The 25,941-nt window shown below is 45.1% G+C and overlaps 3 protein-coding genes across 7 annotated transcripts in view; 1 reads left to right on the top strand and 2 right to left on the bottom strand.

Annotated features, from left to right (window-relative positions):
* The window catches only part of LOC138411123 (NACHT, LRR and PYD domains-containing protein 14-like), a 153,180-nt gene extending 148,348 nt beyond the window's left edge, over positions 1-4,832 (bottom strand). The window contains exons 1-4 of the mRNA XM_069529949.1: positions 3,143-4,832; positions 2,663-2,842; positions 2,022-2,236; positions 4-1,804 (exon numbers count right to left, since the gene is read on the bottom strand). Coding sequence (XP_069386050.1) covers positions 4-1,804; positions 2,022-2,236; positions 2,663-2,790 — 2,144 coding nt within the window. The 5' untranslated portion in view covers positions 2,791-2,842; positions 3,143-4,832. The remainder of the gene's footprint in view (positions 1-3; positions 1,805-2,021; positions 2,237-2,662; positions 2,843-3,142) is intronic.
* A 711-nt stretch (positions 4,833-5,543) lies between these two features.
* gpatch1 (G patch domain containing 1) lies at positions 5,544-13,484 on the top strand. Of its 2 annotated transcripts, none has more exons than XM_069530309.1 (20): positions 5,544-5,701; positions 6,527-6,661; positions 7,166-7,251; positions 7,375-7,535; positions 7,871-7,968; positions 8,093-8,151; positions 8,353-8,595; positions 9,042-9,189; positions 9,652-9,731; positions 9,805-10,021; positions 10,439-10,777; positions 10,863-11,041; positions 11,125-11,252; positions 11,341-11,429; positions 11,943-12,130; positions 12,226-12,511; positions 12,738-12,809; positions 12,925-13,031; positions 13,114-13,241; positions 13,354-13,484. In XM_069530309.1, exons 1-20 carry the CDS (start codon positions 5,632-5,634, stop codon positions 13,376-13,378), a joined length of 2,838 nt encoding a protein of 945 aa, XP_069386410.1. In that variant the 5' UTR covers positions 5,544-5,631; the 3' UTR covers positions 13,379-13,484. The 2 variants fall into 2 exon arrangements, with proteins under 2 accessions (XP_069386410.1, XP_019946507.2); XM_020090948.2 differs by having other exon boundaries at positions 13,111-13,241.
* Positions 13,485-14,320: 836 nt separating this feature from the next.
* wdr59 (WD repeat domain 59) lies at positions 14,321-25,594 on the bottom strand. 4 transcript variants are annotated; one of them, XM_069530294.1, is made up of 27 exons: positions 25,412-25,594; positions 24,576-24,625; positions 24,107-24,242; positions 23,938-24,023; positions 23,760-23,840; positions 23,580-23,617; positions 23,061-23,149; positions 22,844-22,960; positions 22,562-22,639; positions 22,229-22,385; positions 21,829-21,908; positions 21,611-21,737; positions 21,077-21,198; positions 20,648-20,812; positions 20,276-20,371; positions 20,055-20,159; positions 19,685-19,806; positions 19,354-19,507; positions 18,428-18,484; positions 17,235-17,368; positions 16,394-16,475; positions 16,083-16,195; positions 15,758-15,908; positions 15,531-15,612; positions 15,324-15,444; positions 15,071-15,213; positions 14,321-14,876 (listed from the first exon to the last, which is right to left on the bottom strand). In XM_069530294.1, exons 1-27 carry the CDS (start codon positions 25,463-25,465, stop codon positions 14,641-14,643), a joined length of 2,976 nt encoding a protein of 991 aa, XP_069386395.1. In that variant the 5' UTR covers positions 25,466-25,594; the 3' UTR covers positions 14,321-14,640. The 4 variants fall into 4 exon arrangements, 2 of the variants coding, with proteins under 2 accessions (XP_069386395.1, XP_069386399.1); XM_069530298.1 differs by lacking the exon at positions 18,428-18,484; XR_011243831.1 differs by lacking the exons at positions 14,321-14,876; positions 15,071-15,213; positions 15,324-15,444; ... (4 more) ...; positions 17,235-17,368; positions 18,428-18,484 and having other exon boundaries at positions 19,466-19,507; positions 20,276-20,438.
* Between the last annotated feature and the right edge of the window lie 347 nt (positions 25,595-25,941).

Below are 25,941 nucleotides of genomic sequence, written 5' to 3'. Positions count from 1 at the left end.
CACAGAGCCTTCCTGCAGTTCCTCACAGCTGGGATCAGTCTCCGTCGACCCTGGTTTGATGTGTTGAACTTCTCCAGGTCCAACTCATCCAGAACCTCCTCTGACATCTGCAGCATGTAGGCCAGAGCTGAGCAGTGGATCTCAGAGAGTTCCTCCTCTGATTTGTTCTCTGACGTCAGGAACTGTTGCATCTGCTGATGTACTGAGTGGTCGTTCATCTCAGTCAGACAGTGGAAGATGTTGATGCTTCTGTCAGGAGAAATGTTATCACTCTGCATCTTCTTCAGGTTGTTGATGATTCTCTGGATGATCTCTGGATTGTTCTCTGTTCGACCCAGCAGGCCTCCTAAGACTCTCTGGTTGGACTCCAGACTGAGGCCGTGAAGGAAGCGAACAAACAGATCCAGATGACCATTTTTACTGGTGAGGGATTTCTCCATGGTTCTCTTCAGGAGGTCATCCAGGGAGAAGGTACCATCTGTGTTCCTATATGTTCCCAAGAAGTTCTTGAGTTCTTCTGAGTTCCTCTTGGTGTAACAGTGGAACATGTAGACTGCAGCCAGAAACTCCTGAACGCTCAGATGAACAAAGCAGTAGACTGATTTCTGGAAGATCACACACTCTCTTCTGAAGATCTCAGTACAAACTCCTGAGTACACCGAGGCCTCTGTGACATTAAGACCACACTGCTCCAGGTCTTCTTGGTAGAACATGATGTTTCCTTCCTCCAGATGTTTAAGTGCCAGCCTCCCCAGCTTCAGAAGAACGTCCCTGTCAGCCTCCGTCAGCTGCTGTGGACTCGTCTCATGTCCTCCACCGTACTTGTTGTTCTTCCTCTTTGTCTGAACCAGCAGGAAGTGTGAGTACAGGTCAGTCAGGGTCTTGGGCAGCTCTCCTCTCTGGTCTGTGGTCAACATGTGCTCCAGAACTGTAGCACTGATCCAGCAGAAGACTGGGATTTGACACATGATGTGGAGGCTCCTGGACGTCTTGATGTGTGAGATGATTCTGCTGCTCAGCTCCTCATCACTGAATCTCCTCCTGAAGTACTCCTCCTTCTGGGCGTCAGTGAAGCCTCGTACTTCTGTCACCCTGTCAACACATGTAGGAGGGATCTGATTGGCCGCCGCAGGTCGGGAGGTTATCCAGACGAGAGCCGAGGGAAGCAGATTCCCCTGGATGAGGTTTGTCAGCAGCACGTTGACTGATGACCTCTGTGTGACCTCAGACATGACCTCCCTGTGGTTGAAGTCCAGAGAAAGTCTGCTTTCATCCAGGCCGTCAAAGATGATCACAGGTTCACAGACAGCGAGCGTCTCTGCCGTGAGCTTCTGTAATGTTGGATGGAAAACACGGAGCAGCGTGAGAAGACTGTGCTGCTCGTCTTTCACCAGGTTCAGCTCCCTGAACGAAAGACCAACCAGCAGACCCACATCTTGGTTTTCTAAACCCTCTGCCCAGTCCAGAGTGAACTTCTGCACCGAGAAGGTTTTTCCAACGCCAGCGACGCCGTTGGTCAGGACGACTCTGATGCTGCTCTGCTGGTCAGTGAAGGCTTTAAAGATGTCGTGGCACTTGATGGGAGTGTCGTGGAGGCTCTTCCTCTTGGAAGCCGTCTCAAGCTGCCTCACCTCATGTTGAGTATTAACCTCTTCACTCTGTCCCTCTGTGATGTAGAGCTCAGTATAGATCCTGTTGAGGAGGGTTCTACTTCCTGTTTCCTCAGTTCCTTCAGTCACATGTTCACATCTCCTCCTCACACTGATCTTATGTTGGTCTAAAACCTCCTGCAGACCCCGATCTGCTGAAAGACAAGAAACAATGTGAGACTAAAGACAGAGAATCTGAGAATCTGCTGATTGTTTTCATCAGATACAGAAAAACTAGAGAAAATCAAAGCTTTTGAACTTTGTGCTTTTATAACCAAGTGAAATGTTGATGCTGTATGAAGGAACAAAATCAACATGTGCTGTTGTCAGAAGTGAAGACATCAGCAGACACATGTACAGTGCTGCTCTGACCGGCTGTCTGAGCTCCAGCTCCTCTTCTGGATCTTTGTCCACACTGGGGACAGGAGGACTCTCCTGAAGAACCAGACTGGTCCCAGTATGAGGTGATGCACTGTCTGCAGAACCAGTGTCCACAGCTGGTGGAGACTGGATCCTTCAGGACGTCCTGACACGAAGCACAGCGGGACGACTGCTCCTCCTCAGAAACATGACTCCTCCTCCTCTCTCTGTGAAGACATGTCCTGATAAGTCAAATGTCACAGTCACAGGTCGTCATCACTTCTGTCAAGGAGGTTTTGTTTCCACCCTGTATGTTTGTGTGTTGGTTGGTTGGTTCGTTAGTGGGATTATAAAAACCACTGAACAGATCACCAGTAAACTTGGTGAAGGATGTGTTCTGTGAACCAGATGTTCAGAGGACTGATGTTTATGAGTGAGTGAAATTTGGTGCAGATCCAAATAAAAATGAGTATGTAGTGAATTTCAAAGTGGTTTCATCAGGAGCGTGTTGGGCCTTGGTGGAGGTCTGAGCTTTTTGAGGGATTCTGAGAGATTAGTCACCAATTTCAATGAAGCTGTGTCCTAATGCAGGGGCCACACTAGAGGAAACTACATCCTCTTCAGATCAGTTCACAGTAGAAACAGTCTCTTACTTTGTGTGTGAGGGTCCAGGTTCATTACTGAACAATGGAGGAATTTCTTTGGACCGGTCACTCTTCAGAGACACACAGCTGAACTCTGGAGACTCTGCTCTGTCCTCTTCCTCCTCATAACCACTCATCTTCAGTCTGAGAGGAAAGACACTGAGCTCACAGGAATCAGGACAAACAGGTCTGTTCAAGAAACACACACACACACACACTAATGTATGATTCTGTATTAAACACTTGATTAACAGATGTGATGAAGATAAAAAGTGAAATTGTGAGTTAACTCTGCTAATGAGTCATTTGAAGACACTTTGTTCCACACCTGCTGTTCACATCTGTCTCTGGTGATCCCATCACATGGAAACTACGTCTGTCACCAGGTGTGAACTGACAAACTTGGAGCCGTGTGATCAGCAGATGGATGTTAACAGCAGGTGAGAGAGTGTGACAGTAAAACTTTCATAAAGTTGTGTGAACACTCACCTGCTCACTTTTCTGCTCCTGCTCCTCCAAGTGAAAATGGAGTCTGACACTCTCCTGCTCTCCTGCTCCTCCTCCGTGTTGAAGCAGTTCAAAGTCCAGTTCCATGAAGATGAACTGGTTCATGTTCACAGTTCATGTTTTATTGGATCATATATTTAGTTAATAATTGATGTAGGATCATGAATCCAGATCTTCACTTTCACACTGAGTCCTGACTGTGAGCGTCTCATGTTACTGAGCTGTAAAATGTTGACTGGTCATTTTTCATGATGTTTAAATGAACTGATCAGCAGAGGTGACAAAAGTACTCACATTCTTTACTTGAGTAAAAGTACAGATACTTGTGTAAACAAAGGCTCTAGTAAAAGTAGAAGTGCTGATTCAACTCCTTTACTCAAGTAAAAGTAAAAAAGTACAGGCTCTGAAATGTACTTAAGTCCAAAAGTAAAAATGAATTTTGAACTTCAATGATAGACGATGCCTGTTTCTCTGCAAAGACAAAAAGTTGTAGACAAACAAAACAGGATAGTTTCCTCTGTTGTTAACAACCTGCACAGAGCTGGTCCAGAGAGAAAACAAATCACCGGACACAGTTTGGTTTTGCTGCCAAATTTCAGACAGAATAATAAAGAGTGAACTGAACCGAGGTCCTGCATGAGCACCTGGATCATTCTGTACAGGGAACTAATGGATGGGGGATGTGTTCATGTGAAGTCCCTGCTCTTTGTGCACACCGCCCGTCCTACTACTGATTGGATGCTTTGGTGAGGTCCTCGGATCAGACCCGCCAGAGTCGTCTAAATAAATACTCAAGTAAAGTACAGAGACCTGAAAAATCTACTACAGTAACAAAGTATTTGTACATCGTTACTTCCCACCTCTGCTGATGAGGTCCTGATCACTAGTGATGAGTGTTTATGAGTTAAAGTGAGAGCAGCTCAGAGTGGAGGAGGAAACAGAAACTCCAAGTGAACGGACTCTGCTCCTCTTATCTAATCTCAACCTGTGAGTCACTGTGAGTGGGTGGGGGCGGGGCCTGTATCTGATTCTGGAGTCACTGGTAATGGGCGTGGCCAGTGGCTCCGCATCACGAAATTCAGTAAACACCTGCCACCGATTTGATTAATGCAACAGGAAGTCGGCCATTTTAGATTTAGTGGCCATTTTGGCCATTTTACACGTTGTGTAATTTCACGAACTCGTCCAAGAGCTTAGCTCGAACGACCTACATCAAATACTGATTACTCGCCATCAAAACACGAGGTCGTTGTATCTTGGACATACATGGTCCAATCTCCTCCAAACTGGACATGTAAGACAAGAGTGCCCTACACAGAAATCATGACTTCAAATCACAGCGCCCCCTGGTGGCAACAGGAAATGTCACTTTGATTAATTCCTCCTTGTCCATTGACCGCAACCATGTTAAACTTTGTCAGAGGGGCCTCAAGACGTCGATGATGTAGTCATATGGAAACTGTGAATTTTCGTTGAACACCGTGTTAGTAGCCTGGCGTCAAATTTCAATGACTTGCCTTGACAAACAAAAATGCTGTAACTTGTGTACATTGTTACATCTCCACAGTCCCGCCCTGATCAGATAGATATGTCAATATTGACTCATCGTCACAGCGCCCCCTGGTGGCAACAAGAAGTGACATGTTTTATACTGTGATGCACTGCTCCTGGCTGCTGTACAATATACGAGCGCAGACAAATCAAAAGACCTTCATAGTCAGAATTATGACTTTTCCTTAAACCGTGTGACGCTGAGCCGTGACGAAGGTCGATGCTTGATGATGTAAAATCAAGATGTTTGAGCTGCAGTTGCAAGTTTTAATCACTAGAGGGCAGTGTGAGTGGGACTGGTTTCATAGAGCTTCCTCCTCAGAGCTGAAGAGAATTTTTTCTCTCCTGTAATTCAGGTTGATAACGTGTTGAAAACTCTATTAAACTTACTGATGTGTGTCAATTAATGTTGAGAGACAACTTTGGTTCATTTGTAAAAGTAAAATGAGCCGTGAAAGTTTATTTGGTTTCTCTGTTTCTTTCTTGCGGTTTCCGAAATGTGAACAACACGGAGCCGCTTTGCTCGGTGTAGTTCCACTCGTTGCCACGCGGCTGCATCCGGCCCCACAGGTTCAGGTCATAAATGGCTTATACACGGATAGAAATGTTTTCCGCTACAAAATAGTTTCCCACCACACTTAGTAATTGTTTCCAGGACAGAGGCCTGCAGCCGTCAGAGTTATTGTTAGTTTTTTATGTGTCTCTGTGTCCATTTTACCGTGAACATAAAAACAACACGTTGACTTTAAAAGAGTAAAGTTTAAGAACTTTTCACAGTTTCAGTGAACTGCTCGTTTATTTAGTTGTTACATGTTGCCACCACAAGGTGTCGCTGTAGTATCTGAATTATTATTCCATTAACGCTTCGCGGGTCGCGGGGAGGTTTGTCCCTGTGCAGTTTCCGTAGTTGTAGCAGAAACATGGCGTCGGACAGTGACAGCGACGAGGACTTCGTGACTTTCGGGACTCCGCTGGAGCCTCTGGAGGAAGGTACGGGGAATTGAACCCCTCGGTGGTCTGCCCGCCTGCACCCGCACACCGCCCCGAGGTTCAATGAGGAAATAAAACCGCTGCGACGTTTCCAGCGTCACTAAAACATGATGCTAAGCTAACTAGCAGGTGGCTAACAGCAGTCTGCGCTGTTCGCTCCGCTCCTGTTTGTAAACCAGACTTCATTCATTATTCTGTCAGTTTAATGATCCTCTGTGTCTCTGTTTGATAAAGAACTCGCTTTATTTTAAATGAATTCACATATATTGAATCTGCAGTGTCCTGTGGTGTGTTCGGCCTGAGAACATAGGAAATAACTTTAAATCTAAGCTTTTAAATCTGCCTCTTGACTAATAAACGTTATTGTTTTTCTGTTTTCACTGAGGTCACATCATAGTTTATGTGTTGATATAAATCACATCACATGTATAAGTACAGGATTTAAAGATGGTAAGAAATGATGGTTGTGTATAAAAACACAATGGTAAACCAGCTGTTACCTTTTTCATGGTTATCAGTTGATTTGACCAACAAATATATTGAATTTACGATGATTAAGGACAAAGCAACAAATATACAGATAAATATTTAAAAATATATAAAAACTGAATTAATACTCAATTATAACAAGAGCTAACATTACTGATGGTTTTCTTGTGTATTAATAAATTCAGCACGGTGTAGATGAAGCTTTATTAATGAGCACATTCTGCTGCTGAGAGAGATTTTAACTCCAGTAGATTAAATGTTTTATTAAGTAAAGACTGAATATTTATATTAGGTGGTGTTGTGTGTGAAATATGTGTTTTCATGTGTGTCCTGCAGACGAGCCGACGAAGAAGCCCGTCCCGCTCCACGAGCAGACGGTGAAAGATGAGAAGGGACGATACCAAAGGTTCCACGGAGCGTTCACCGGAGGATTTTCAGCCGGTTACTACAACACGGTCGGCTCAAAAGAAGGTGAGCGAGCAAAGAGCCGAACGTTTGTCCAGGGTGAAATAACGCACTGTGTCCTTCACTCTGACAAATGAGAGACAGTAACAAAAGCTGTTTTCAAACATGAACTCTGGGAAATGTCCAGAAAATTGTGTCCAAATATTTTCAGGAGTTCATCTTTTTGCCCTCGATTCTAAAATACAACAGATTAATTTCCACGGGATTTATTTCTGTTCTTTTTTATGAAGGAGCTGATTTTCATCACTGTTTTATCTTCCAGTTCTTCTTTCAGTCGTTGATGAAAAACACAGATGTTCGTCTTAAATTCACAGATATTCAGTTCAGCCAAACGCTCAAAACAAAAACAAGCTTTAAAAGATAATGTTTGTAAATTGTATTATTTAATATATTTCTGTTGTGACCATTTTATTTGTCAGTGGAGTCTGAAGTTTGTTTGATATTGACTGAAGTGTGTCAAATTTCAGTTTCGGGTTCCAACACGTATTTGAGAATGTTTATGTTCTTCAGGCTGGACCCCGTCAACCTTTGTGTCGTCACGGCAACAGAAAGTTGAGAAACAACATGTCAGGCCCGAGGACTTCATGGACGAGGAGGTGAAACCACCCAGAGACCGAGAACAGATGTTTTTTATAGATTTTACTCTTTAAAGCAGATTCAGTTATTATCGGCAGCAAATGAGTAAACAAAAGTTAACGATTGTTTTTGTTGTGCGTCAGGACTTCAGCGAACACGGCATCGCTCCTGCTCAGATCACCACCAGTCAGGAGTTCTCGTCCAGCCACAGAGACAAGGCCAGAGAGAAGGCGAGAGCCGTCAACGCTCAGGCGGCGCTGATCCCTGGAGACACTCTGCTGGAGGAGCTGATCGCACCGGCCAGGTCCGACCTCTTCACCAGAGTCATGTGACCATCACTCACATCACACACACACACACACACACACACACACACACACACGCACACACACACACGCACGCCTGAATGTTCCCAACATGTTCCTGCTGCTTCTTCATATGTGAAAGACAAACTCCAGGCACAGTTATAATATATTAATATATTATATTTTACATGTGTACTGCAGTGAATCTGTGTCTGACTATAACGTTGATGTTAAAACCAGAAATGTAAAAAAATAAAGGTCTTTTCATTCAGTGCAGTAAAATCAGTTTCCTGTCCAGAGCGAGTCTCTGAGGTGTGTTTGGTTTGTCTCACAGGTTGTCCATCGGGGTGGAGCTGCTGAGGAAGATGGGATGGAAGGAGGGTCAGGGGGTGGGGCCTCGTGTGAAGAGGAAAGCTCGTCGACAGCAGACGGGTTCGTACCAACGTTCACAGCTGCTCTTCAAGTCGTTCTCCCTCTAAATGTCCTGTGATTTATTTTAAAGGTGAAGTTTAAATGGTGAAGTGACTGAAAGCACCTTGTCTTCTTCTCCTCACAGAAGGTGAAGCCAGGTCTTACGGCTGTGTGCTGCCCCCTGCTGGCTCAGAGGACTCAGAGGTGCGTGACGCTGCCGACAGTTTGTCTGACGACTTTCTAAAAACTCTCCATCATCCTTAGAAAACTTATTTTGAAATCATCTCTTTTTCTGCTGTAACACCTGAGTATTAGCTCCTCCTACTTCTTATCTCTTGAACTAACTAATATAACAAAACAGAAACGAGCAGTTATATTAAAACAGGAATATTCTCTCCCTGACAGGAGGACGAGGACGACTTTGCTCCAGAGAACGTGACCTTTGCCCCAAAGGACGTGACTCCTGTGGACTTCACCCCCCGGCTCGGAGTTCAGGGTCTGGGGTACCGTGGTCTGGACCCGGGTCTGGCACTGCTGGGCCGCGGTGCCCCTGAACACATCAACCTGTTCAAACCTCATTCTGAGACCAGGAGTCAACTGTTCGGAGACGCACAGCGGAGCTCCCGCAGAGGAGGAGTGGCTGGACAGGTGGGACCTTGCTTTTCTTTTCACGTGATAACAGATAAGAGCAGCCACACCAGCTGCCGTTCTGTCGCGGTTCAGCTGTGCTGCTCCTCCGGAGAATCAAGGTCTTGCTGATTATTTTTTCTCTCTGCTGTCACTCTCTCTCTCTCTGTCTCTCTGTACACACACACACACACACTCTCTCCCATACTCACACATGAAAAACCCATCTCCGACAACTCATCAAGGGAGAAACAAAATGCTGATGTACGATGACATCGTATTTATGGCTTTTTCAAGTAAAACGCTGTGTAACAACAAAGCACTGGCAAGAGCAGAACCGAGGCTGAACTGCAGCCGTCGCGAACAACAGAGAACCGCGACACAACCAGTGTGGTCCAGGCATCGAGGCTTTCATTTCAAAGATTGTTCTCATAATCGACATGTTACTGGTGACCTTTGACCTGCAGGCGTTTGGTGTTGGGGCCCTGGAGGATGATGATGAAGACGTGTACCACAGAGACTCCATGTCCCGGTACGACACGGTGCTGGGAGGAGAGGAGCCTGGAGACGGACTGTACGGCTGGACGGCTCCACAGCAGTACACCAAGAAAAGAGGTAACATCACCTGGAGACTTTGTACAACAGCAATAATAATAATGATTATTATTATTATTATGATTCATATCTTTATTTATTGAGAACGTTTCAAAATCCAGATCTCAAAGTGCTTCACACAGCAGCAATGAAACAGAGGAAGCTGCCCCTCGGAAAAACTGCTGGGTTTTTAAATTGATCTACGTCTCACACTCATGATGACATCATGGCGTTGAGTTATGTGCAGTGTTGATACTGTTTGGTGGCAAGAAGCGAGAGAAGAGCAGGGGAAAAAATTATGGAATTTATTGTCGTTCATTTTGGATCAGTATGTTTGAAATGAATGAAAAAAGGAGCTGATGTGTTTTCTGAACGCTCGAGCATGAAACCTTTTCAAGTAATAACAGAAATTAGAATGATCAACCTGGATATGAGCAGAATGTGTCTCCTTATCTCCTTGTCTCCTTTTCCTCTCGTTCATAGATAAAAACAAAGATGCGTCATATCTTGGAAAAATCCTGGAGGGATTCACTTTGGCTCAAAAACCTCATGAGGAGAAAACGGTGAGTGTCGATGATCTGTCATCTGTTTAAAAATAAATAAATAAAAACACTGACATCTCCAGTCTCTCTGCAGATCTTCCCTCCCCCCACTCTGCCCCGTGACTACAGACCCGTCCATCGCTTCCATCCGTCCGTCCACGTCACTCGTCTCTCTGGGGTCAGTCCTGCGCTGGCCGAGGCTTTGAGGACCTCCAGGGGCCACATGGTTAAAGAGGAGCCCCAACAAGCAGGACGGCACCAGATGGACTCCAGCCAGAGGGGGGCGCTGCTGGGAGAGGATGCCCTGCAAGGTAGGAGAAGATTCAGCCATCATTTGACCTGTTAATGTCCCCGAGAGGCAGCGGAGTCCAGAAAACCAAAGTCACAGTTTCACTTGTTTACAATGATCAAAATCAAAATCTGGTCGTCACTAGATGATTTAAAACATGTTAATTATTACATTTGATTTCTATAAATGTCTTGTTTTAGTTGATCAAATGTACAAAACTCAAAGGTACAGCAGGTCGTATATTATTCAAATTATTAGTAATTATATTATTCAAATTATTATTCAATTGTCAATAAGCAATAAACAGAATCATTTCCTGTCGATCATCGACTTGTTCTGATAAATCTGAATAATGACCACAGATTTTTTATTCCAGGTTTGGTGAAGATGAGATGATTTAATGTCGATGATGTGTTTGTTCTTCTTCTTCGTGAATCAGGTCCCAGTTCAGTGATGGAGCTGCTGAGGCCTGAAGACAGAGAGCGACTCCTCAACCTCCGCAACTCCTCCAACACGCCCTCCGCCAATGCTACCGCCAACGACTCCCGTCGTGCCGTCAGCTCAGGTGGGTTGATGGTGGGGTCATTGGCGGGGCTTTCAGCTCAGAGCAGCGCAGCCTCCTCCTCCTCCTCCCCCGGCCTCCAGCAGCAGCAGGAGGCTCTGGCGTCGTGGCGAGGTGTCCAGTCGTCGTCACAGACCTTCAGACCGTTTGACAACAATCCCAGCAAACAGGCACGTTACGAGCTGTACCTGAACTGCCTCAGACAGGGAGACAAAGGTAGGAGCATCTGTCCCACATCTCCCATCATGCACTGCAGGCAGCCTAACCCTTGAATCAAAGGTGAACCTGGTTTGTGTCTCAGACGCTCTGGAGCAGAGTATGGACTCGGGTATGACAGAGTGGGAGCGCAGCAGGGAGAGGGAGGAGTTTGTCCGATCCTCCATCTTGTACAGACCCATGTCCTCGTCGCTCTCGTCCCGCTTCGCCAGAGCCAAAGACGAGGAGAACGACGACACGGTGGAGGTCAGCCGGGACGAGGAGGTACGACCACGACCTCCAGAAACAATCTGAGTTTAATTTCTGCTGAAGTATCGAGATAATACACTTTTTTTTTTGGTCGTCAGGGCGACGTGGACGACAAACAAGCTGCTGTCAAGATGAAGATGTTTGGAAAACTGACCAGGGAAACGTTTGAGTGGCACCCGGACAAGCTGCTCTGCAAGAGGTTCAACGTCCCCGACCCGTACCCCGGGTACGACATGAGACTCCTCCTCCCGAAAACTGTGATGTCATTTCCACAAAATCTCTGAATGAGCGTCTGTCTGTGATTGGTCCTGCAGGTCTGGCATGTCGGGTCTGCCGAAGGTCAAGAGAGACAAGTTTTCTGTCTTCAACTTCCTGACTGTGACGGAGAGCAGAGAGACCACAGGTAGCTTCCCTCACCTGCAAGTGTCTGCAGACAGGGGGCGCTCTGTCATTTAAGAGCAGAGTGTTTCCTCATTTCAATATTCTGACAAATGAAAAGTTTTTTATTTCTCTGCTGCAGTGACACCTAGTGGCCGGAGGCATAATGTTTTTTGATTGTGGACCTGTCTCATGATTGTGGACACAGTTTCTCCAGAACGTCTCGAGGGAATCCTTTCGAATTCGGCACAAACGATTTTGGCTAAACGTTAAAGTCACAAGACAAGTTTCGGCCTCATGGGAGTTTCCTCTCTTCTGTCTTCTTGACATCGGATGAACTGATTGGATTTCAAACTGCACTGATTGGTGGAGACAAACAACCACAGAGCCGTTCATCACTTTTTTATTTTTCTCTGCAAATTTTTATTTACCGTTTAATCGCGTCGTCATTGTCAAAGATCCATTTTCAGTTCCGTGTTATCTCTGTAACATTTTGTTGTTCTTATTCTCTCTGTGTGATGTCACTTCCTCACTGCAGCTCCTCCAAAGTCTCCAGAGACGAAGAAGAAGTCGAGGTGGGATGTTTCAAACCAGAAGAAGAAGAAGAAGGAGGAAGAAGAAAAGAATGAGCCCCAAAACCAACCAGAGACCAAACCTGTTCAAACCTCAGCACCTGCTTTACCTGCCTGCGGCCACAGCAACGACCAGACTGAAGACGCCACCGAGGTAGTTATCTGTCGAGTCTGAGGCGCTGGGGTTTGTCGTCCAGGAGCTGATCAGAACAACAAACCTTTTAACTCACCTGTGTTCTCCTCAAACAGTCGGAGGATCAGCAGAGCTCAGACAAGAACAAGGAAGGTGATGAAGAGGAGGAAGAGGAGGAGAGCAGACCTCCTATGGATCTGTTTAAGGCCATCTTCGCCAGCTCGTCTGATGACAAGTCATCGTCATCAGAGGGAGAGAGTGATGAGGAGGAGGACACGAAAGAGGAAGAGGGAAAAATCAACACACAGCCTCTGAACCTCTTTAACATCTCAAATGTCAAGTCCTCCATCACGTCCTCCTCCACCTCTGTTACCTCTGCCACCACCTCCAGCAGCCAGACAGGTAACCTCAGATGAACATGTCGGGACTTCAGACCTGAACTGAAGTCCCGACATGTTCCTGACATGTTCCCGACATGTTCCCGACATGTTCCTGACATGTTCCTGACATGTTCTGGTGGCTCTGTACGCGAGAACACAAATGTTTGTTTGCTCTGGACAAATGAAGATTCTGTCACGTTATTGTCAACATGTGTAACTCAGGTTTCTCCTCTGTGTTTTATTGAAAGCCGTGGTTTTGAGTCAGAGCTCGTCACAGGAGGAGTTTGGCCCGAAGCTGCCGCCTCCATCAGCTGCTCTCAGTGAGTGTTGGAAAACTTGACTTTATTCATTTTTTTTCTTCATGTCAACAGTGTGTTAAAAGTGTGTTAATGTTTGTGGAGACTTCACCCGAGTTACTTGTTGTTTCGTGTTCAGTCAGAGGAGGCGCCACCTCGATCCGCTCCCTCAAAGAAGAAGAGAAACCTCGGAGGACGAACAAAGAGAAGAAACACAAGAACAAGAAGCAGCACAAAGACAAGAAGGTGGAAAATAAGAAAAGAGACAAAGAGCAACAATGGACAGAACAATACTTAACTCACAGTGTGAAACTTTGTTTTTCAGAAGAAGAAACACAAGAAGCACAAACACAAAGCGAAGCAGCAGAAGAAGAGTAAGAAGAAGGAGGAGTCGGACAGCAGCGACAGAGAAGAGGACAGTGACGGACAGGTGTCGACAGAGGAGCTGCTGAAAAGGTCAGAGGTCAAACAGACACTGATTTTATTAACAGTCAGAGCCATGTTACTTTGCTGTATTTACTTTTATCTGTGTGTGTGTGTGTGTGTGTGTGTGTGTGTGTGGTTACAGACTGAAGTCACATCAGACGAGGTGAAGCAGAACGTTTGTCCTCTGTGAGGACGACCAGCTCCTGCCTCCTTCTGCACTCGCTTCATTTTATTCCTATTTGAAATAATAAAATGTAACTTTTTCTGCCGATACATTTTGTCTTCGCTCTTTATTTTTGTTGTTGCTGTTTGTCGTTCAGCATCGAGATCATAGGGAGGAGGGGAGACAAAGGGAGGAATTAAAAGAGGAGGGAGAGGATTCACATTCTGTTTCAAAAGCTCACCTAAGCTGGGTGAAGACCTGCCCCTCCTACCCTGCCTCTGATTGGCTATAAGGCTTTAGCCTCAAGTATAAAAAGTGATGACTGGACAAGGTGAGAGTAAGGATTTCAGGATGAGCCAATCAGAGGCAGGATAGGAAAAAACACTAATAGCAAAAACGAATGAACTATTTAGTTTATTTAAAACTAAATAGTCTAAAAACTGACCTTTAAGTGTAATATTCAATCGTTAAATAAACTATAAAGTGAGTGTTTGCAAATATAAAGTTTTTTCTACAGGATGTGGAAAATATTCAATAATTCAAACAGGTAAAAACACAACAAGGTTTATCTATTCAAGTCGACGTCTTCGTCTTCTACGTGTCTCCTCCTCTTCATCCTCAGATATTTGTGTTCTTCCAGTTTCACAGGTTATAATTTTAAAGCTTTAAAAAACTATTCTCTTATAAATTCTCCTCAAATAATCATTAATCTGAGCAGATTTAGTTAAACAAGATTGTTAAATATTTAAAACCCAGACACTTACATCTGTCCAACATTCATCCAGCCTGTGCTCGACAGTTCATCTGTTACTGTTCTTTAGTGTAAATCTTTCAACCTTCAGTTCACAGCAGGAACTGAAGTGACCACTTGTTTCTACTCGGCACCGTGTGTGAGCAGCTGTTGTCGTATTTATTCTCACACACACACACACACACACAGATACAGTTTGTTATTGTTTGTTAACATTTTAATGTTTGTTTCATCTTGGGAGAAAAGATATTAATTTATTTTATTAACAGCTGTTTTATTCTCTGTTCTTGTTGAAAGAGTGAACATGAAAATGTTCCTTCATAAAGACAAATAGGAGGAGAAATAGTGTGTGTCTGTCCTTCTGTCCGTCCTTCTGTCCGTCCTTCTGTCTGTCCTTCTGTCTGTCCTTCTGTCTGTCTCTGTCAGAAGCCTCCTCTCTGTGTCTCGGATCAGTCTCGTCACCACAGACCGATGGACGCCAGATCCGAGGAGCGCGTTGGTTTCCTTCGGCTGCATCAGAAGGTGCTCTGCAGGAGACAGTGGCAGCCGCAGCCGGTCGGACACTCGTCCTGCTGGCGGAACCAGTCCATCATGTGACTGGTGTGTCCTCCGTGACCACAGCTCAGGCAGAAGTTGGAGGAGCCTCGTACGGCCACGTGACAGATGGCACACTGGAAGGTCAGACGCTTGCAGACGGCGCACTGCGTCCCACGAGCCTGACTGCGACAGTGACAGCAGTACACACCGAACTCTGCAGAGGAAACATTTCATTTACTATAAATTATTCTTATTATATTCTTATTATGATATTCTTAATGCTCCATGGTTAAACATGCAGATCAGAATCAGTGGTCAGTGTTGATCCTGAGACGCCTCATTATAACGTTGTAAAACTCGCAGGTGGAGGCTTCAGAGTCGTGCGTGAGCGTCAGGACATTAACGCACCGATTCCTTTGTGAGGTTCTGGGGGACAGGAAGCAAACTTTAGCACGTCAGCTCGTTTCTCTCTCAGACCCCAGCGGTACAAGATTTCACCGTAACACTTCTTAAAGTCGTCAAACTGCAGCGTGTTGGCCGGGTCCAGCAGTCTGCACAGGAAAAGGAAATGACATCACAGCTCTGTTAGTGAAACACCAGCTCTGCCTTCGCCCTCTGTGAAGATGAACGTCTGTCTGACCAGGAGGTGGCGCTACGTCACCTCTTGTTCATGTCGTGCTGCTCTCGCTCTCGTTCCCGGGGATCTGTGTACCCCGTGTTTGCATAGCGACAGTCGTCAGGGGAGGATTCACCCCAGGGGTTGACGTGCTCCGAGTCTCGGGCTGAAAATGAAGAAGAACTCAGACACGGTTCTGACTCTGTGTGCATCTCGAGCTGTTGGCCTGAGCGTGGCGCTGTGGAGGCTCACCTGGGTTCCATGTGGTTGCAGTGATGGAGTCGGAGGTGCTGGAGCAGGAGCCGGAGTTGACGGAGCTGGAGGTGAAGCTGGGCTGTGACGACAACACACACTTTTACGTCACTTCCTGTGGGAACAAAGTGTGGAGTCCTGCTACCGCCCCCTCAGAGGCTGCAGGGCGTCAGAGAACTCGTGCTCAGCTAGGCTAAACACGAGAGATGAAATGGACAAGGACTTACGTATCGTGAGTGGTGGGGGGGGAACATGGCGGAGCGTGGCGGTTGGTGTCCGTACAGAGAGTAACAGTCCGGAGGCGGAGCCTGTGTTCTGCACACGCTGCACAGCATCGCCAGCGTCTGAACGTCACTCATCCGACTGTAGTGATCCAGACTGAGAGGATCGACACAGAGTTTAGTTTGACGTAAAAACTCACTGAGTCCAGATTTAATGTCGACGACGATCTCGACGTTTCAGATTCTCTTTCCACCGGAGGAAATATTATCTGTAGCTGCAGGACCGACCAGCGAAACCTCAGCTCGTCGTGTTTCAAATAAACAAACTCACAGAGTCTCCAGCAGGTGGCGTCCAAACGGATGTCTGGCCCATGGCGTCTCGGTGTCCGGGTCTGAATCAGGACTCAGGTCCTGGTTGGTCGCTGCAGACGCCAGAGCCCACACCTAAAAAAACCCGGACTGTGACTGACGGAAGAATTCAAACTATACGAGACGTTTCTAATGCAGAGAAAACTTTAAGGAATTTTCAGCTTCTAAACTTCCAGTTACTTTTTCTCCACCAGTTGAATTTTATCCCATGTTTGCAGAAGTTTGTTTTTTCATCAGGGGGAAAGAAAAGAATTTAGGTTTTAAATCTCTCACCTTGGCCACGTCTCTGCGTCCAGCTGTGAGCGCCGACGCTGCATTCTTCTGACACGTTTCCTGGATGTCGTTCACGTTCAGACTGAAGAGAGAAAACATCCGACGTAAATGAGTAAAACATGAAATCACACACAAAGCTGAGACACCAAACAAGCTGTCAACTCATCCGCCGGTTTGTGAGCGGACGTTTTGAAGCCTCAGTTTGACATTTTGTTCGGCGCCATCTTGGTTTTTTAAAAAATATTTGGAGGAGTGAGGGGTGGAGCCTGAGTCAGAGCTTGACTCTAAATGACCTTCATTGATAAATGAACATCAGCTGTTGACATGAAACTAGAGACAGAGACAAAAACTCCTGAGGACAAAGTTTACAGACGTTATAAATTGAGAAGTGAAGACATTGTCTATAAAAAAACTACCTGTGGAGTCGCCCCCTGTTGGTCATTACAGAGAATACAGGTTTCAGGCACTTTGACTTCACTGTTTTTCTAAGAGTCTATGAGTGCGACAGAAATCTGAAAACCCTGACGACACATAGACCGATAGAGATTACTGTTGTTTTTAATCTTATTCTCACAGATCGTCTTTGGGCTGAACAATATTCAACAACACACAATTTCCTCAATTAATCAATTTATCATTTGATCTAAAAAATGTCAGCACAAAGTAAAAAGGTCTCGGTAACTTCTCTCAGTCTGAGTGTGATCACATCGTCAGAGAAAACTGAGAAGTTACAATTAATCAATGATGAAAAGTCATTGTATGGTGAAATATCAGATTATGGATAAATTGCTTGATTGATTGATTGATTGATTGTTCAGGTGTGGGTCATGTGGTCGCTCACATGTAGCTCTCTCCCAGAGCTTTGTGGACGGCCAGCAGACAGGAGATCTCCTGGATGATGACTTTCCCAGCCAGTTTAATGGGACGGTTGCCGTAGTCCGTCCCCTCGCGCTTCGTCTTGAACCGGCGGGATTTCTGATGGACGGATAAAGAGACGGGTGGAGGGAGGAGGGAGGAGGGAGAGCAGGTTCGGAGAAGAATAAAGCACCACCTGATTAAAAGTGGCGTGACGACAAATTACGGACAGAAACTGTTCACACTGAGACGCTGACTGACGGCGACGAGGACGGATTGTTCAGCTGTGACTCTGAATCTACGGCGGCCCTGAGAGCTCAACACAACGCAGCACAACTTACACAACAATGTGAGAAGCGTCTGAGTTACTTTAACTCAAAGTTCATTTTCAACACTTTCAAAAAGGATTTGAGAACATTCCAAACGATGAGATCGGGCAGAACCGCTGTTTGACTGGTTTGTCAAACTGTGGCTCTGGACCCGCCTGTGGACGCTTGGTGTCAGTCCGTGTCTGAGTGCGAACACACGGTTAGGTTTTAGTTCATTAACAAGAATATGGAGCCGAATTATCTTAAACCAGTGAAGTTAAAACAAACTGAAAGGCGACGATCACAGAAACACAGAAACTTACCTGCAGAGGTTAAAGGTTAGTGAATGTCAGGAGGCGGAGCCGAGACACTTACGTGTACCTGCTGTCAACAGTATGTCCTGGATGATGCTAAGCTAACAGTGGAGATGCTACAGGAGACTTTGACTGCGTATGAAAACTCGTTCCACTGACAACATTGATTGATTGATTGATTTTATCTGGTTCATCTGAACAAAACCAGTTTTCAAATTTCTGTTACAGCTAAAAAAAAAGCTGCTCTGTTGCAGCTTGATTGAATCTCAGGGACTTTTGATCGAGGTATGAGATCTACTGAGTTTATCTTCAGACGTATGTTTAGTTCACCGATGCGTCCGACTCTGATTCTAAGCGGCAGAGCAGATGTAATGACGTCACACAGATTAACACGTAAGTTCACTGTGTCCTGGCCTGTGTTAGTCAGGGGGATGTCAGCCAATCAGTGACATGCAAACAACACGTTAGAATCCCAACGCTGTGATGAGAGGAACCCAGAGAGGTGAAAGGACAGAGGGGTGAGCTGGTGGTGTGATGGAGGGACAGGGGCTCAGTACCGGCCAATCGTGGAGGGTTTGGACAGACCAGCGGCGGGAGGCAGAGATTGGAAGCTTCTGATTGGAGGAGAGTGAGAAGGAGGAGTGGCCCACAACAGCATGGGGACAGGTGATTGGTCAGAGGGAAAAAAAAGTATAAGTGAAAATAAAACAAGGCGTCAGGGAGAGAGAGACGAGACGTTCACACAGAAACACCAGGTTTCAGCATCTGAAGAAAATCGCTCCACATTCCCAGGTCGCCTGAACTACTCGTCGGCTCGGTATTTCCTGGGAATGTGGACGTGAAGGACACAGAACTTCACATGATGACTGGGTCTGAAAACCACAACCTTCTTTTGGTACGGAAGTAATTTCATGATAAATACCCGAGTGACAACAAAACTAATTCAGTCATGTGTGAACGAGTTATTTAATCCCTCAGCTCTAAACACGTGTTTTTCAGGCTTCAACTGAGAACGTCCATGACACTTTAAGAATAATGTTCACATCGCACAAAAACACACTACTGGTTGATCTGCGTCACGTGACTGCGTCACATGACTCCGTCACATGACTCTGCAGTAGCTCCAGGTATTTATCGGCTCCAGATAAAGTCTGAGGTCTTTTCATCGATATTTGTTTCTGCATTCATGTTTGTTTTTTTTTACTGAATAATAAACAATACAGAAAAGAGAAATTCAGTTCATTGAAAAACTAAATGAGATCAACCATTAATAAATAATAATATAAATAATAAAATAATCCAGAGTTTATGTGTTGATCAGACTGAACAGACGTTAATTTAGTTTTGTGCTCACTCAGTGGTTTTGTCTTCAATGAGCTTCCGTACATGTTAATGACACAAACACTCAGCAAACATCGAAAACTCTAGTGAGACACCATCTACACTGTGTGTGTGTGTGTGTGTGTGTGTGTGTGTGTCTCACCCGTTCTTTATAGTAAAAGGATGAGATGGAGACAGTGTCTTTATCAGAGCGAGTTGGGCTGCCGCTGTACAGCCGCAGAGTGCTCTGAGACTCTGAACGCATCTTCATCGGCGTCAACACGCCGCTGTGATACGCTGATAAAGCTGAGAGAGACCTGAACACACACACACAGACAGACAGACACACACACACACACACACACACACACACACACACACGTTCAGTGTAAACAGAAAAACCTACATTCAGCTCTAGATGACAGAAGTTCTCGTTAACTGGTTTATTTATTTATTTGTCTATTCATGAATTATTAATTTAAATTAATTTTGACCTGGGAGTGGGCTCGGTGGGCGGGGCGGAGCGGTGCATGGTGATTGGTCGGGTGAAGTAAACCAGACAGCCGGTGCCACAGAAGCGAGCGCCAGAGGTCCGAGGGAACGGGATGTTGGCGTCCTGGAAAACAAATGAACATTTCTTGAACACAGGACGAGGAGAGGAGGCCACAGTGAAAACATCGCTCAGATCTTCAGTCTGCTGTGGCACAACGTGTATCTGTGGTTCTCCTGGTTGGAAATTTACTGATTGGATCCTTGAAGACATTTTTTCTATCAGTCCGCTGAAGATCAGTTATTTAAATCTTCCATTATCAGTTGATTTTCATATGAACTGATTCATTGTTGAGTCTCTTGGACGTTTGTTACCTGATAGGAGCCGTACGTGTTGGTGACTCGAGGAAACGCCTGCAGGGCCGGAGTGACGGGGTTGGAGAGGACGAAGGGACCGGAGGCGGGGCCGTCTTCCTGCGTCTGAGGGACGACATGGGGACACACAGAGAGAGAGGAGACACATAAGTCATATCCAACATTATCTGAAAAATAAATAATAATTATATTAGCAGAGCATCATTCGTGTGTGGTCTCACCATGTCAGACTCCAGGCAGGACACCAGCTGTCGGACACACGGCTCCAGACAGTTCTGGTTCCTCTTCACCTTCTGAAGAGACGTGTCCGTCAGGATCTGAGCAGAGACAATCACACGCCTGAACTCAGGGTCACAGGTCAACTTCTGATTTTATCTGTTTATTCTGAAGATGAATAAAAACATCCAGATGAAAACTGGATTATTGATTCGTCTGAGTTACATTTTAACACAGCAACATGTTGAACTGTCAAACACGACAAGAGAACGTGTTAACAACATACATGACGTCAGCATCACATTTCCACATGCTGTATCAGAATCGCTCGATCGTGTCGAAGTGTTTTTACAGTGTGCTGTGGTGTGTTCAGGAACCTTCTGGATCTTGGTCCTCATGGCGGAGGGGATGGTGGTCGGCGAGACGAACTGGAAGGTCGGTGCAGCGTTGTTGGGATACTGGGCAGGAAACTTCACCACCAGGTGAACCTGATGGCTGCCGAAGTGAGCCGACACAACACAGCTGCAGTTCACCGCGTCCATCTGCGACAAAAACACATAAATGTTTCTGTCTGATCACATCAGGTCACAGACGGACTTCAGCACAGAGCACGGACGTGGAGCTGGTTTGAATTCGGAGGTCGATTTCACGGACAACAGACACTGTGAGAAATCTACAGCTGTAAGAGTCCAGAGGGATCAAGACACTGAATGAACTGATCTGAAACGTTTGACGCTTGATATCACAGCAGGATCAGACATTAACGCTGCTGCTGATCTGTCCTCTGTGAGATGTGACAGTCTCACCTCCACGTTGACGTTTCTGATCTGCAGGTTGACCAGAGAGAACTCCTGCTGCAGCGTCTGAGGGAGACCTGAACCCACCACCGAGTCCTGACGAGCTCCGGAGCCCAGAGCGACGCCCGAGTCTGCACACAGACACATTCACTGTCTTCATATCATCAAATAACTCATTCAAACCAAACTGATCCGAAACATGAACAGTTGAACAAACATCAGTGAGATAAGAAATACTTCTTTCAGAAACATTTATTTAACTTCTACTTTGACTTTTCAGTTTGGTCCATGTCCCATCAACTAACATGGTGGAGGCAATGCTTATCTACTCTGACTAGCAGTCAGCCACCAGGGGGCGATCCAAATGCTTTGGCTTCACTTTGAGAAAGTCGTGATGGCGTCCATCTTTATATACAGTTATTTACAGTGATGCTTTTTGAACACATGGTGGCGCTGTGGTGGTTTTAGATGTGGGTGAATGATAAGGAAGTGAACTTTTGTGAGACTCATTAAACAGACGTGTCAGTGAACGCCTCGTCTCACCCAGGTTTCCAGCTGCAGCAGCGACGCTGTGTTGACTCTCTGGCTCCTGAGAGGACAAAGACTTCTCTGACTCCACCGTCAGAGACATGTCCTCCATCTGGTCCTCCACCACATCACTGACACACAGCTGCACAACAACAACAACAACAACAACAATCATCAGGACAACGAGAGGACAACAGGTCCAGAAACTCGTCTCTCTGAGGCTGAACACTGACCCTCTGCAACTGAGGATCCACCCTCCATATCCTCAGAGTCTGATCTCTGGACCATGTGACCAGCTGGTAATCCTTCGAGCCTGAAGAGTCGTCAACAACAACAACAACAACAACAACAACAACATCAACAGGACGTCTGATCATCACAGTATCTTCCTGAGCAGATGAAGCTGCTCAGTTACGATGTTTTCTGAATAATTCTACTATTCATACATTTATCACTTGATTTTAAATCTTCATCTTTTTCTTTAATGATTTATTCAAATTCTCAGATTTTACACCAACGACGACGAGAAGTTCTGAAGGTTTTCACAAAATATGGACTGGAACTGTTAGCCTAGCTTAGCACTGTTAGCCTAGCTTAGTTCTGTTAACCTAGCTTAGCACAAAAACTGGTCACCTTCTTTCTGAGGCCGCCACCGGAACTCCAGCACCACATCGTCGTGTCCGACGAAGGCGTGGACGGGACTGTTGAGGTCGAGAGTGCTCCACAGCAACAGACTGTTCTCTCTCCTCAGCTGAGGAACCATCACTGTGACCAGACCATTAGAGAACGGCTGAGAACACACACACACACACACACACACACACACACAGAAATGAATCTGCAGATTAATCAACTATAATCAAATCTAACTCACACATGAAATCAGGTGAAACAATCTACAAACTGAAATCTTTCCATAAACCTCAGTTTATGTTGATCTCATCTTAATCTCAGGCGTTGACTCACCGTGTACCTGGCCTTCCACACCGGCACCTGACACGGCAGAATGTTCAGGTACTTCCTGGGCTGTCGGTAATCCCAGAACTAACCACACACAGGAAACAGGAGCAAAAACTGAAAATAAACCCCAACGACAAACAAGTATTCCAACAGCTCGGAGTCTTTCCATCAAATCTGAAGTCTGGTCTTTAAGTGAAATGGATGATGGGAGGATTTTTCACCCTGTCGCCGCTCAGCTTTCATCTCTTTCATCTCAGAGTTAATAAAGTATCAGCGTCTGTGTCTCACCCTCACTGAGTTGTCCTGACTCGACGTGGCCAAGATGAACTCGTTGTCTGGATGCCAGTCGAGGCCGTGGATCTTGGACAGGTGAGCTGCCACGTACTCTGCCGCTGTGTTCGGCTTCTGTTCCGAGAAATCGATGGATAATTAACACACACACACACACACACACACACACACACACAGCTCACGTCAGATGGCTGAGTTGAGATCAGTCACTCACTCTTTTATCCCAGATCCGTACGTCTCCATCATGACTTGATGCAAGCAGGTGCTGGTTCCTCTTGTTCCACTTCACCTGAGACGCTCCGGCTGCAAACACGACGAGAACAGAAACATCACGTTGACTTTCTTTTCTTTGTTCGTCACATTATCAAGTTTCAATTTCAGTAAAATTAAAAAGGTTTTGATAAACATGGATGAAAACAAACAACAACTTGTGTTTGAGGCTCAATATTTTTCTTTTATTTCAAATTCTTGTCTTTTTGTTTCAGTTTATTTATTTTATATTCAAGTGGTCATTTAGTGACACGTTCAAGGACACTCCGACATCTGAACTGTCGTGGTCACAGTACTGAACCCTGTCGTCTAAAATCCAGAAAAACAACAACCGTGTTTGTTTGGATTATTCTTGTTAATGATGCATTCAAGGCCTCTCTGATGTGTCAGTTTTATGACACTTCAAGCAGGTTGATTCTATGTGATTGAAAGTGGAAGGCGGCCTGGTCCTTTAAATACTCACCGACTGCAGACAGGGCCACCGTGGGTTTCCGAGTATCTCTGTGGAGTCGAGCAGAGACACAGACGCGGTCAGAGATACCGGGGGCCCAACAGACAAATCTCAACCATGTGAGCTTCTAACAAATAATCATATTTTATTATTTACATATAAGAGCTCTTATTAAATTCAGTTTGCTCTGACCTGGTGTCCCAGATGTAGATGTAAGTGTCCACAGAGCTGGTGACCAGGAACTCCGGTTCAAACCATGACCAGTCCAGATCACTGCGGGGGGGGGGGGGATGAGCACATCACAGAGTCAATGAACGCATCACGGTGAGCCCAGGGTGCAGAGAGGTGCGTTTGATTCAACAGTGGTTACCTGATGACCCGGGTGTGGCCCTGCAGGGAGGTGTGAACTTCTCCACAGCCCTCCCTCCACGAGTACAGGTCCACACGCTGGTTACTCTGAACACAGACACACACAGATGTGTATTTATTTTCAGATTGTCTTGACATCACAACTCTTCAGGAGCATTTGTCGAACTCACCGACGCGGCGAAAAGATGCGACTCTGATTTGTGGGGGTTCCACTGGACCGTCCCCACGTCCCATTTACTCTGTCGGCCAATCTTCCGAGGAAGTTCTGACGGAGCCTCCAGATTCACCATGTACAGGAAACGCCGCCTGACAAACAGGAACAAGAGTTTACACACAACCAGTTATAAACATAGTAATATAAAAATCAAGTAAGACTAAAATGAAATAAAAGATATACATATGTAGAATGAATGTAAGTTAAAGTATACACAGTATAAAGTATTAATCTTTATAATTTACAGTTGTCTGTAGGATGATTCACACAGACTTCACTCGGCACAGCAACCAAGCAATCTGAAGTAATGCAGCTCCGACAACCTTTAACTGGACTGAACGATATCGAACTCAACATTAACGGATAATCTTTGTTTTCTGTCCCCATAGTGAAGAACTGTGCTGCGTTCAGGAGCCTGAACTCACCCGGACAGCACAGCATGAGAGCCCAGGCAGTCCACGGACATCGCAGTGGCCTGAAGAAGAAGAGGAAGAAGAAGAAGAGGAGGAGGAGGAAGAAGAAGAAGAGGAAGGTGAGGGTTGATCTGAATGTTACAGATTATTTATTATTTGTTGAACAGTTTATATTCTGTGACCTTCTCATGATCACAGGACATCAGAGATTTTTCATGACTCACTGATCAAATATAATGGATCACTACCAGTATTGATACCGAGGATACGTCTTTACACTGTGTTTGGTCTGACGCCACCATCAGGAAACTGGTGGTATTGACCAAACGATCAGTCAACTACTCAATGAACAATAAGCAGGTTCAAATCAAATCATTATAAAAACTCATTGATCTTTTGAGTTTCAGAAAAGTGTGAAACAAAGTGTGAATATTGAGAACTTTACATTCTTATGAACACTTTCTGGAATAAACTGATAATTGTTTAATAATCAATAATCCGAAAAATTGGAACATGACAATGTAAGTAATCATGAATAAAAAAATAAAGTTGTGAAAGTTGAAATCAGTTAATCAGCAGATTGACTGATACTTTAATTCTATTTAATCTGAACTCATTTACTTTAATTCCAGGTAAAGTTGAAACCACAACATGTTTTCACGTCATCAGTAACTTTAACTCATCATTATTCGATTAAAGTCGGTTCACCGCCGATCAGAGTATCGCGGTGTAAACTGGGAGTTGTAGTTTTGTTTTCGACGGTGTTCGACGTGACTTTGGTGGAAGAAGTTTTCTGCCGTGAAACGTTTCGATCTCTTCACCGAACCGAAGCTTCGGAGCAGAAATACCTGAGCGTCCCGAAACTCCACCACCACATTCTCACTGCTCCAGCGAGCCGCCATCTTCCTTCTTCTGCTACCGTCAACAAACCGTCACGTGACCCCGGTGACGCTTCACGCTGCGTTCATGGTCTGCAAGGAAATCACTAACGGAAACCTCATGAGCGAGAAGATTAAAAAAAAAAGTGACGATAAAAACATGCGCAGCAATTTTGACTTTTTATGTTAAATTCAAGAACTCTTCTATAATAACCCTTTAAAGAAATTCCCACAAAATAAATATGAAAAAAAAAAGATTTTACTGTTAATTTAGAGATAAACATGTAAGAAGTTCTGACGTAATTACTTTCTTAAGCACATCCGTAATTATTTAACATTTATTTTTCGTTGCTTCTTATGTAATCGATCAAATAACATCATAACAACACATTTAATATAAAAATCAGATCACGTCTTAAAAAAGAAAAATAACCTTAAGAGTCCAACTTAAAACAAAAGTGAGAAAAAATAAAACATAGTTATGAAGCATTTTGCAAAAA

Source organism: Paralichthys olivaceus, chromosome 1 (assembly GCF_024713975.1).
Source record: "Paralichthys olivaceus isolate ysfri-2021 chromosome 1, ASM2471397v2, whole genome shotgun sequence".
Classification (NCBI taxonomy): Eukaryota; Metazoa; Chordata; class Actinopteri; order Pleuronectiformes; family Paralichthyidae; genus Paralichthys; species Paralichthys olivaceus.
Note: the sequence above shows the minus strand (reverse complement) of the source record. Positions and strands in the feature narration are given on the sequence as shown.

Excerpts from the sequence above, each read along its gene's own strand:
- gpatch1 (XM_020090948.2), top strand. The coding sequence starts at position 5,632 with ATGGCGTCGGACAGTGACAGCGACGAGGACTTCGTGACTTTCGGGACT. Across the intron at positions 7,252-7,374 it reads AGGACTTCATGGACGAGGAG|GACTTCAGCGAACACGGCAT; the intron begins GTGAAACCACCC and ends GTTGTGCGTCAG. Across the intron at positions 10,022-10,438 it reads GGGAGAGGATGCCCTGCAAG|GTCCCAGTTCAGTGATGGAG; the intron begins GTAGGAGAAGAT and ends TTCGTGAATCAG.
- wdr59 (XM_069530294.1), bottom strand. The coding sequence starts at position 25,465 with ATGGCGGCTCGCTGGAGCAGTGAGAATGTGGTGGTGGAGTTTCGGGAC. Across the intron at positions 21,199-21,610 it reads TGCTGCAGCTGGAAACCTGG|ACTCGGGCGTCGCTCTGGGC; the intron begins GTGAGACGAGGC and ends GTCTGTGTGCAG. Across the intron at positions 15,613-15,757 it reads CCCCCCACCACTCACGATAC|CCCAGCTTCACCTCCAGCTC; the intron begins GTAAGTCCTTGT and ends TTGTCGTCACAG.